This window comes from Malania oleifera, chromosome 10 (assembly GCF_029873635.1).
Source record: "Malania oleifera isolate guangnan ecotype guangnan chromosome 10, ASM2987363v1, whole genome shotgun sequence".
Classification (NCBI taxonomy): domain Eukaryota; kingdom Viridiplantae; phylum Streptophyta; class Magnoliopsida; order Santalales; family Ximeniaceae; genus Malania; species Malania oleifera.
In genome coordinates, this window is record NC_080426.1 from 26240180 (window position 1) to 26253096 (window position 12917).

General features: G+C 36.7%; 1 protein-coding gene across 1 annotated transcript; it reads right to left on the reverse strand.

Annotated features, from left to right (window-relative positions):
- Positions 1-795: 795 nt before the first annotated feature.
- LOC131166363 (pectinesterase 3) lies at positions 796-4008 on the reverse strand. Its single transcript, XM_058124845.1, has 2 exons — positions 2722-4008; positions 796-1725 (listed from the first exon to the last, which is right to left on the reverse strand). Exons 1-2 carry the CDS (start codon positions 3782-3784, stop codon positions 1046-1048), a joined length of 1743 nt encoding a protein of 580 aa, XP_057980828.1. The 5' UTR covers positions 3785-4008; the 3' UTR covers positions 796-1045.
- Positions 4009-12917: the final 8909 nt, after the last annotated feature.

Consider the following 12917-nt stretch of genomic DNA (forward strand, 5'->3'; position numbering starts at 1 on the left):
AATGTATTCACCAAAGTAAAGCAGAGTTAGGGGAAGGGGTACTGACCTCTTGCTCTTAGGCCTTTTTGTTTCTGCTGAATTTCTCTGTCTGCAAGCTTCTTCCGATTCTCCTATAACTCCTCTTTCGAATTCTTCAAGTTATGCCCCAATTTATCTATATTTTCAGTTCCTTTCCAGCCCCTTCTTTTTCAATTCCCCCAGCCTCTCAAATCTGAATTCTCAACCCCTAAAATCTTGAATTTTCCCAGCCCCCTGATACTTGAACTCCTGTCACTATTTATAGCCAAGCTAGTGCGGAAATTAGGAGAAGGTGGAGGCAGCTACTTTGAAAAATGGTGCATGGAGAAGGAGAAAGCAGTTACATATCTTTGCTGCCCTCAACCCATTAGGCTTCAAATGAAAAGAAAAAGCCCACAATATGGGCTTTAATTGCTTACAACAAGCCCAAAAGAGTTGTCATCTTGAAAATTAGGCCCGAGTTAGGCTTATATTGAGTTTCAAGTACAAATATGGTTCAAAATATGCTCAAGTAGCTTAACATGTAACATGAAGAAATACCCAACAACAGCAACTTAATAGTGAAGAACAATTTTTATTTTTATTTTTTTGTATTTTCTTAAAATTTGTACTCATGATACACAAGAATACCACAAGATCTCTAAATGAAATTACGAGTCAAGGTTGTGAGGCTCTAAAAATCTCGAAATTTTGTTATATAATGCCTATACAAAATAGGATGTCTATAATTACATATATTTGTGCTTTAGTAAGATGCTTTGGAGATGAATCGGAATCTTTCAATCAAAACTTGTTTTATTATCGGTGATTTCTAAGATCCCGATAATCAAACATTACAGGATAATAAGATTAACTTTATAATATTGTTTGTTTTGATGGAAAAAAAATTGAATATTACAAAATTACTACAAAGAAAGTGAGGAACATACTATCAACATACATAGTTATGCCGTTACGGATTTCATCTCCTAAAAAAAAAATCTAATGATCATGTTTTTAACGAGGAAGAGAGTCTTTGCAGATAAAATCATATAGACACATTAAAGGCCACCTTGGCGTCCGGCAACCATTCGCCGCCTTCGAGTAAATATTCCACCGAGAACTTCCCAGCCTGCTCCGCCGTGATGCTCGGGTAGTACCCGGCCCACGTGACCCGCTTGTCAACTGCCGACCCGGCGCCCGTGTTCTGGTACTCCCCGTAGAATATGGTGTCGGGCGGGTTGACCCCCTTGACCCATTCGATCCAGCCCACCGGCTGCAAGAACGGCCCGATAAAGGACTGTATAATCACCGTGGTGGAAAAATTCTTCCAGGGGCGGCCGAGGTAGGTCGGCTCGGTGAAGTTGCCGAGAGGGGTGAGGTTGCAGTGTTGGAGGGAGAAGGCCGACTTCTGCTCAGGCTCCTTCTTCCCCTGCGCGGTGATGGTGTTGAACTGGTTGGGCAGCGGCTTCCGGGGCCGGATGTTGCAGTTCTGGAAGACGGCAGCGGCGCCGCCGAAGATGAAGTCGATGGTGCCGGTGACGTCGCAGTCGCGGAAGAACTGGCGGTTGGAGTGGGGGTAAAGGGTGTCCTGGAAGCCGTCAAAGGAGCAGCGGTAGAAGACGGAACAGTCGGAGCCGGAACGGAGCGCCACCGCCTGGTGCTTCGCCGCCCCCGCCGTGTTCTCGAACCTTATGTCCCTTGCGATAAAGCCCTTTCCCATTACAGCTGCGGATAATAATATTCTACTATTAAGGCCCAAATATTATTTATGCGTGAAAATACATTGGGCGTCGGCCCAGATAGCATTGGCCCTTGTGGAAATAGTGGGACCTTGATGATTTCGTCAGTAACAGCCCACATGGTGGAGGCAGACCATCAGCAAACCATCATTGGCTAAACCATCATTTTGGTTATGCCATTTTGGGCTTTGCTCTAACGGAAGCTATTGCGAAGCAAAGGCATAGAGGCTAGCGCGCAGAGCAATAGTAAGTCACAAAGACGCTTTCGCTAGACTGGCAAGCTAGCTGGCAATTTGACTATGAAGGGAACCTTGCAGGGCCCACCGTATCACATGTCAACACTTAAAATCATGATATTTGTTTTTTTTTAATTATTTTTTTAAAAAAGTATACGTTATAATTGATTATAAAAATACAATATTAATTTAAATACTAAGACCAAGTCAAATTAATACATTAAATAAAATAATATTTCTTAAAAACAATGCTTTGATTGATTCCATTTGAACATTTTGTAGAAACCGTTTTAAAATTTTTGTGATGCTTTGTTGGGTAAAATTAAAAAAAAAAAACAGACAGCTAGAATTTAAGAGATAGAAAGAGTTTTAAATATCAAGATCCAAAGCAAATGACCATATAAAATAAATATTAATAAATTAAATTTAAATAAATTTTACAGGATATAATATTAACATTGTAATGGTAGAAATTGGAGTCATAAAATAAATATGCAATGGTTAAATCATTAGAATTCGACTTTTGAAAACCATGATTTTTCATCGAATGCTGAAAGTTTATTATCCCAAATGATTAGTGGATTGTAGAAATGTTTCCGGATCATTTATATATATATATATATATATATATATAAAGTTAATTAAAAACTACATTAGTTAAAAACATTTTTTTAAATTAAATGGCATATAATTTATATTTTTAAAAAATGAATTATAGCAAGGAGAAGTAGGCAGAGAGGAAATACCGAAAGTGGCAGTGGCGTAAGTAGGAGTGCCGTCGATGAAGTTCAAGCTGCCGGACAAGATGGTCTTGTCGCTGCCGTCGCCGTAGATCATGACGTTCCACCGGTGCTTGTCCAAATCCACGTTCTCCACGTACTTCCCTGCCTTCACGTATATCACGAACCTCTTCTCGCTCTTCTTCGGCACCGCCTTCGCTGCCTCCTTTATTGTCTTGTAATCTCCGGTGCCGTCCTTCGCCACCGTCACATCCGGCGTCAGCCTCTCTTCCTGCAGCAGCCGCCGCACACCCGCCCCCACCCACTCCGGGTAACCGGAGTCCGAACCCGATTCCGCCAACAGCCGCCTCCTCCGGTGAATCGGAAGATCGAAATCCTTCAAAATCCCCAAAATCTTCGCCACAATGGCCAAGCTGTTGCTCGTGTACTCAGACGAGTTCCGCATCGCCGCCGCCACGCTATCCACCAGCGACGAGTTCATTTCCCGGAGGGCGTCCAGGCAGGTCTCCTGATCCGTGACGGCGGTGCTCAGCCAGGTCCTGACGTCCTCGATCTTACCCGCCGACAGGATCTCGCCGGACTTTCCCGCCGCCATGGACGAGATCGAGTCGTTCACGAAGTCGACGGCGTCCTCCAGCACGGTCTGGCAGACGGCGAGAGCAGCGCGGATCCGGGGGTCGGTGGACTTCGCGGCGAGGCGGTCCGGGAGGGAGGGGAGCTTGGAGAGCTCGGCGATGGCGACTTGCAGGGAGAGCTTGAAGATCTCTTCGGGGTCGGTGGTATTGGGGAGGTGGAGGGCGGAGATGCTGGAGAAGCAGGCGTCGGGGTACGGCGTCACATTGCAGACCGCCTTAATCGACTGCGCGGGGGAGACGGAGCTGGAAGGTATGCCATCATCGGAGTTGCGCTTGTGAATGAGGATGCCGGCGACGGCGCCGACGACGAGGCCAATGAGGAGGAGGGAGGAGAAGGTAACGATGATGAGACGCTTGCGGGTTTTGCGGTGGAAGGCTTGGTCTTCGACGTTGTCGACCTTGCCGTAGCCCTTGAAGGACTTTGTAGGGTTCATGGCGAAGACTGACGAGGGTGGGTTTAAGGGCAGTCCGAAGTGTGAATTTGAATTGGAGGGTGTTTGGTTGAAGGAATGGGAAATGGAAAAATGGAAGGAGGAGTTTAGGACATTTTGGGGTGGGTGTCTCTGTCTTGAGGTCTTTTTATAAGATACGGGAGCCGGAACAGAGAGAAAGGAGTGTTGTTCCAAGATGCTTCTTTGTCAAGATTGAATCATTTGTTGGAATTGATTGAGGGACCCAATTCGCAAAACCACAGCCAGTTTAGTGGGTTTTTTGTTTTTTTTTTTGTTTCTGCACGAAACAATTTATAACAATGCTTGGCTTATAAATTTAAACTGTTAGGTTTTTTTTTTTTTGCTATTTGAGAAAAAAAAAATGAAAATTTTTCATTATTTGGACAATCTGTTGATAAAAATTTTTAACATTTAAAAAAATTTTATTCAATTATTTTAGATCATTTCTAAAATTAAAAATAATACAAAATGCTTATGTAAATTTGAATATAATTAAACTAAATATATATAAATTTTAATAATTTAAAAAATAATAAGATCCAATCAGAAAATATTTTTACTCCATTTATAATAATTTTAATTTATGTTTTAAACTTTTTTTATAGTGATACCAAACATCATTTTAGTTGTGGGCTTCGTTCCCAACACATATTATTCCAAATACCTGAAGGATGATTTATATCACTTAATTTATCTTAATGTCATGTTATTAGCTCAATTTATTTAAATACAAAAAATAAAGCAAATGATATGCTTTAATATTTTATGAAGGATTCAAACTTTTTTATTGACCTATAACATACTTTTTTCGTTTTACCTTAAGATTTTTGACATATAACCTCATCTAAATTTAATTCATATTAATGTTACATATTTTAAACATACAATACATAAATATTACGCATAAATATGTTGCAGAGGTTTCGAGTTATTATTATCTTGAATCTCCCTCAACGCATAAAATATCTCATTTTATATAATTCTGTATTACTCGTGCATATCTTTTAATCTCAAATATTTCATGTAAAGCTATCCACCAATATAGAGCGTAGGAATTGGAGTCACGATCAAAAATCAATCATTTTTTCACAAATTTAAGGTTTTAAACTAATTAATTTAAACTCGATCATTCTAAAATTCAAATTTATAGAAATGAAAAATATATTTTACTATGTATTCTCAGTCTTACATATTGTAGTAAATCTAGAACCTAATAGACAATATGAGATCAATATTTAATTTATATTTATCTTTTTTCTTTGGAGATTAAGAATTTACTTTTATTGTTGAATTTGTAGGTTGCCCGGCGCGTAAACATTTGAATGGAGTAGGTGTCATGTTCCTAGTGTCTTGCTAGATCCACGATTGAATGTACATTTTTTTCTTTAAATGGAAGGATAACTTTAGTCTTTCGGCTGATGTGAGAAATTCAGGATGACAAGCAAACGGTCTATTATATAGACAAAAAGTATATTAAAGTTAGATTAAGAATGCTCTGGTGTCAATCAAGCAAATTGTATATAATAATGCCAAAACATGCATCGTGTCACATTTTTACCTTGCTAGGATCTGATAAACATATAATATTACCTATTAGAAAATATTGTTAAAATATATAATAAAAAAATTTAAATACAAATCAAATATAAATACAGCTTATAATGTTAAGATACGAATATCTCGCTCTTCTTAAGACTCTCTTTGAGGAAATTGAATCTCTTTACGATTTTTTCCAGTTTAACTCACAAATTGGGGCAGTAGAACTTTACTTGACTTGTCTCCCTCAAGAGGATACAACGGGCCAACTTGAATCGTATGATTCTCTCAAATTCTGCACAAAATGGAAGAGAGTCCAAAGATTCACAAAAGAATATTTTTTTTTATTGTTAAGCTCTCTAGTATCAAATGATGACGAGAATAATGTGAAAATGTTGACATGTTGTGTAAAATTATATTCTCTAAAGTTAAGTGGGTCTATTTTCTACACCAGGGGCTCCGAAGGGTTCGTTGGTGGTTGGAGTTCCTATGTAATCAAAAAAAAAAAAGTGGGTCCATTTATAGGCCTATTAGACCTTTTGTTTTTCATCTACCAAAATAAGTAAGATGCATCTAAAATAAACAAAATCAAGGTACACTTACATAAATGTCTTATGAATTAATGTGATATAAGAATTAAAGACTCATCTAAAATTTTCTATTCAGGATATATTTACTCCACATATAATTAATAATATTAAAATACTAAAGTACACTAAAAATACTTAATTTTATAATTTAAAAGAAATTATTGTCATGATCTAATTCTCTACTGTAGATGTGAGATTGATCTCTTAAAATTATTTTTACAAATCTACGAATCAAAAAATAAATAAACTCATTAATTAGTTGTTACAATTTTTTTTTTGTTTTTTGCTAAGCTAATTGTTATAATCCTTTTTAAATGAACATTTTAATTTATTGATCTAATAATAATTAGCTGGAAATCATATATAAAGTGAGATTTGAACTTTATTTTCATGAGATTAGGTCACTTCTTTGTTGAAAAAATTTATAATTTCAATCATACTTTTGTAATTTTACTGACCAACACATTTCCAATTCATACAAATTTTCAAGTTTATACACGGTTAGCTGCAAAATCACAGCCATGTGTAAAATTCACATGATTATAAAAAAAATTAAAAATATTTGTTGAAATTAATTAGGAGACACATTAATTAGCTAAGGGTAGGTAGCTAGGCAGCCATCTTAATTGTTGATTGTTTTGGACCCAAAAAGTGGAGGAGCCACCATATATTCACCTGAGCAAGGCTGGAGCCACGATGGACCAACCACGTGCCACGTGGACGCTGCCCTACAGTGCCAAGTCAACATGCATCATCACCATAATTAATTTATTATTATTATTAAAGTAAGAATGTGAGCGCTAGGGTGAAAGAAAATGCAACCGGAGTACCGCGTTCCCGGTGATTGCGCCTCTGAATTTTTATTTTATTTGTGATTGAATCTGGGTGCCTGCTTGAGTGATGGACTGGAATTTGGATGGATAATTACGTGTAAGAAGGTTGACTCTGGCAGCTGCGATGAGCTGGCATTGCTGTGTTTTGGAAAATGTATTTTTACCTTTCATTGTCAAGGAGTACTTAAATTCAATGTTTATTATTAGTTTACTTCACTCTTTCCATTGCTTTTTAGATTGCTTTTTTACTAGGCCATTGTTTGCCCATAGTACATACTTTTTATTTTATTCCTATATCGTGGATTATGGGTGTACAAAAATTACTAAAAAATTAAAAATCAAAACAAAATCAAAAGTGGTTCAATTTTTTATTTCGGTTTTCAAAATTTTAATTTTTATGATTTCGATTTCAAAACATAGTCGAACAAAAAAAAAACCAAAAAATCAATTTAATTAAAAAAAATAAGTATATTAATTAATATAGTTATTTTATATATCCAACTGGGGAGTGGGGGACTAGGGTTTCATTTTCAAATATCACTGCTCAGTGCTCACTTGCTCGGTTGCTCTATTCTCCTCTCTTCTCTCTGCAAGTTGCCGACGGCACGATGTCAACTTTGCCTCCCTAGCTCTCCCTTAGACTTTTGGATCTCGGTCTCTCTCTGGCTCTCCCTCAAACTCTTGGATCTGGGTCTCTCTTTGGCTCTCCCTCAGGCTCTTGGATCTCGGTCTCTCTCCAATTCTCCCTTAACCCTTATGAAAAATAAATATTAAATATTTTTAAAATCAGTTAAAAAAAACCAAAAAACGTAACCGAACCGCCGAATGTTTGGATATCCATGGGATATCACATTCAGTTCGATTTTGGTTCGGGAATTCAAAAAACCGCAATATTCAGTTCGATTTTTGATTTGGTTTATAACCGAATTGAACCGAACCGATTAATAGTATTCAAACGACTGAAATATTGGGTTCAGTCTTCTAATGTTCTTTAACACAGTGAAAAAATTAAACCGGACATAAGATCAGACGACTAAATTGAGGGTTTAGTCTTCTGAAGTCCTAGATCAGACGACTGAACTAAATGTTCAGTCTTCTGAGGGTGTACTGCCTCTTCTATATTCCTTCAAAAAAAATTTCAATAGACTGAACTAATTCTTCAATCTTCTGAGGGTGCACCTCAGTCGTCTGGGTAGACCAAATTCAGATTTTTCATTTTAGTTTTAAAAAATCATTTTTGCTCTCTTACTTTGATTTCTTATAAAATATTTTCCGAGATTTTAAATAAGGTCTCTAAGTCAATGAATACCCCTAAAGAGCTTTCAATATATTTTCATAAGATATTCAAATATGAAGTACTTACATAAAGACTTCTTACGACTTTTGACATTCTAAGCACTTAAGTCTTCATGTTTGTCTTTCTTTGACTCCATCTTGTCTTCAAACTTCAATATGTTTTAAGCTTTCAGCAAGTTCTCTTTAACGTCCATGCTCTTATGACCTTCAAGTTTTATTAGATCATCTTTGAATCCATGCCTTAATATTCTTTAAGCTTCATTTGATCATCTTTCTTTGGAGTATAAGCTTTCAATGATCTTTGTGAGCACTTGACCTCGTATTCTCATACTAGAGTCCTTAAATGTCATCACTTAACCAAATATGTTAAGTTCCTCTGATTTATTATCATCAAAACCAAATTATAAGCCTTATAAAGCCAATACAATCTTGTGTATCTTACAATTTTTACCTCAATAAAATTATCAACTACACACTTGTTTTACCTCAACTGTGTATTCAAAAATTCAATATTCAACACTTATCATAATATTCAATCCAACAACGCAACCAATATAGTTCATTGATTCAAATACAACCAAAATTAATTATTCAGCAAATTCCTAATATCCTGCGATCGTACTATTCCCCTCTTGGGAATACACTTCTAATCTTAAACCCGTTTATAAATAGGTCAACCCATAACCCGCCCATTTATAAATAGGTCAACCTAGGTTCGAGTCGGGTCACCCGATTTATTTGGCTCCTATATATATTATAAACCTAACCCTTTAACCCTACCCACCCAACTGCAGCAACCCTAATTCAATTCCCTATGGGCCGCGGCTGGAAGGCTACTGACTGCCTCCTGTTAACAGATCTACGGTCACATGTGAGAGCAAGTCACGACATCAAACTGAGAAAAGAGGAAAGGAATCATGAAGAGCATATCGTTCCACTCCATAGATCGCACCAAACGCTATCCCAGAGCATCGCAGAGCCGAGAGAGCGAGAGCGTACTGATGACAACGAGGTTCAAGAAGAACAGGAAGAAGAGAGATCACGTGAGCACTGGACACAGCCGGATTGGAAAACATCGAAAGCTTCCCAAAAGGCAGGGAAATGCCTGTGGCATGCACCGCCACCGAAGGGTCGATCCCCTGCAATGATAAGGGCATCGTTCAGGTCATCAGGTGCTTCGAGCTATGCTCAGCACAGACAGCGTGGAATCGAAGGTAAGGATTTACGGGAAAATAAAGAGGAGTAGGTGGGGGTCCGACTAGGTGGGGAATGAGATTGTGGTTAAGGTTTCTTGCTGCTTGATTTTATTTGGTATGGTTTGTGTTCTTGATATCATCCTACTGTTTTTTTAAATAAATAAATTTTATTTTTTAAATGGGTAACCCGTGACCCACCCATTTAATAAACAGGCAGGTTAGGGTTTACATGGTTGTGACCCATTTAAATTCGACCCACTTACGATCCGACTTGTTTACGAACCAGCTCGTTTATGACCCGACTCGTTTTCAATCTGCCCATACCCGGCCCATGAACCCATTTTGCCACCCTTACTGACGATGCGCCTGGGTTCGTTTACATCTATACTACGACGTAGCTATTGGTCATCTGAGCTAGAACTCCCTGTGTTCTGAACATTGTCATCCCCACACTGAGTTTCTAACTCCACCTGTACCGCTAGCAAATCTCTTGAGTTAGAACTCCCTGCATTTCTGCCCTGATTCTCTAACTCCACCTGAATCGCATGCTCATTGCTACTGCGATTTTCTGGCTCCCGTTTCTCTATTTCCTCCTGAGTATGTCGCAACATGGCTTTCTCATAGAATACCACATCTCTATTGATCATCACATTGTTTGTCACTAGATCCTATAGCTTGAACCCTTTCACGCATTTTTGATATTCCATAAAGGTGCACCATCTAGACTTTGCCTCAAATTTTGATCTCTCCTCATCAGGAATGTGCGCACAGGGTGGACAACCAAATACTCTCAATCCGGAGTAGTCTACTTCATTACCTGTCCACACCTTCTCAACAAATTTCCCATCTTGTGATGCCCTTGATGATCTGTTTACCAAGAAACAAGTCATATTACTCGCCTCAGCCCATAAATTCATAGCAAGCCCAGAATTCAACCTGAGACACCAAACCATTTCAGCTAGGGTTTGGTTCATCCTTTCTATCACACCATTCTGTTGTGGTGTCCCACATACTGTAAAATGTCTCCCTATGCCATGATTACACGCCAAAACTACGTAATTAAACATCTTAATTCGAGCATTATGACTTCTATTTTTAACTAAATGTCTAATTACGTCCAATATTTTAACAAAGTACCCTATTTATCATTTTTGAGCTTTATTGAGTAATTTATGAATTTTTGGTAATTTTTTATCGCAGACAAATTCCCGAGAACCAAAACCAGCACTAGTTCGTAAATCACACATAACTTTTTCATCTAAGCTCCGATCAAGACGATTCAAATTTCTAGAGAAAGATGAAAGGATTATCTACAACTTCTATGTTTTGAGTTTCTAGAAAAACGGAGTCCAGCAAGGTCAAAACAAGCCGTGTTCAGAGAAGAAAAAAAAAAGAAAAAAATATATATATTAAAGCTCTCTTGATGTGACCCGGCCATACATGGCGACTCGGATCCTCCATATGGGTTGCGGATCCTAGGGCTTCTTCCCTCTCCCCTATTTATTTCTTTCTTTTCTTTCTCCCCGAGTGTGCCCTACGCACCAACTCTCTCCCTTCTCTTCCTTTGCTCTCTTATTCTTTTTTTCTCATTCTCCCTTGTTCCCTTACCCTACTCCCTTCTCTTTCCCTCTGCTTTTATTTTAATTCTCCCCTGCTCTCTTCCTCTCTCTCTGTTCTCCCTAAACTTCCTCAGCTTCCCTCTGTTTTTCTCTGGCCCTTGCAACCCGAGCACCCCCGTGAAGTCCACCAGCAATCCCACACAACCTCGGCAACACAGAAAACCAGCTCCACAGGACCAGCAGCCCCTCGACCAGGCTCCCCCTACAGTTTCTTCCTCTTCTCTCTCTCTCTCTTTCTCTCTCTCTCTCTCTCTGTAATACCCCAACCCCGAAGGGTCTGGGATATTTACTTTTTACTATTGATTTATAGCGGAAGTAAACAAACTCAATTATTATTAAACGAGAGCGCTAATTATTTATATTATAATCATTTATTTCAAAAGAGGCAAAATTACACAAGCATAAATATCTGACATAATACTAATATTTCTAATCAATCTTTATTTTTTTCTATCCCCACCCGCATGCTTGCTAAGCCTGATTTCCGACTTGCCCTTCAGAGTTATATGAAATAAAAATATAATTAGAGTGAGACGACACTCAGGAAGTAAATAAGATTATTATTAGTGTGTGATCAAAATGAGCTTTTTAAAAATTTCATAAAACAATATTTAATATTATAACTTCAAAACTACTTCTAGAATAAATATAAATTTAAAAATTTCTACATAAAACTTTTTTCATCAATTATAACAGTAAAATTTTATAATCATATACTATAACTGTTAAATTAAACTTTTAACTTTAAAACTGTGAAAATATTTAATGATAAACATACATATACTTTTCTTTATACGTTTTCTTTATATCATTATTTAAGCACAAGAATAATCTTTTTCATGTAAACTTACATTTTTTCTTCAAATCATCAATAACTTTATACACGTAATTAAATATGTATAAACATTATTGTAAAAACTACTCTTAGGCCTATTTGCCGTAAGTCATGTTTACCCTCATGACTGGATTGTACGATCCGAAGACTAGACTTAATTGGCTGATCGACCAAACTAAATCAACGTACGTAAACATTAAGTGAGATTTTCCTTATTAAGTCCTGATCTAGAACCAAGTGTGCACTCAGGAGAAATCCACTAATATAAATAACCACTCTGTAAACAATGTAGTTGCACTTTGATTCGTTTAAACTTTAAGCTGCAGTACCGCGCATCTGTAACTTTGAACTTTCGTTGCCATAAGGGGTTTTAAAATAATCTTATTATAATTTATGCAATTTAAAATAATATCGTAAAAATCTCATCTTTACTCATATTTTCATAAAAAAATGCAACGTAGAAATAAACTCATGCCACACAATTTTTTTGTTAAAAATATATATAAATTTTTTTTTTTTTTAATAGAAAGAAATGTTGAAAATTTACTCGAGGGGATTAGAAAATTTTTTAACCCAAAAATAAATGCAAGTATATTAAAGATAGAACTGGTATAAACATACATAAAAATAAACTCATGAAAATTTTATGGAACTAACTAACATAATTGAAATTTACTTACAAAATAAACTCGAGTATGAATTTTAAATAAAAAAAACTAACATAATCAAATTTACTTACCTCTTTTTTTATCTTGTGCTACGAACACAGTAACTATCTCTAAGAAATGAGATCGAAAAGAGTGGGTGAGTGAAAACTTACTCAAAAATTCTCTCCATCACAAATTCTTTCACTTATTAATTATTCTCTTTTATTGAAATTTTTTTGTGTGAAATGAAGGTTGAGAGTTTCCTATTTATAGGAAAATTTTAGGGAAGAAGTGAAATTTGTAAAAGTGTGAGGAGAGAGGTGAAATTATAATTTTTTTAAATTTAAAGAATGGGCAAGGAATGGGCAAGGGATGGGCAAAGTATGGGTTGAGTATGGAATGGGGATGGAGGTCATGTGGGAGTATTTGCCACCATTCCCATTAAATAAAATTTTAATTAATTATTTAGTTAATTAATTAATTAATTAGTTAATTAAATATTTTATTATTTAATTTTTTTGATAATTATTATCATTGTTATTACTTTTAAACTACTTTTAGTA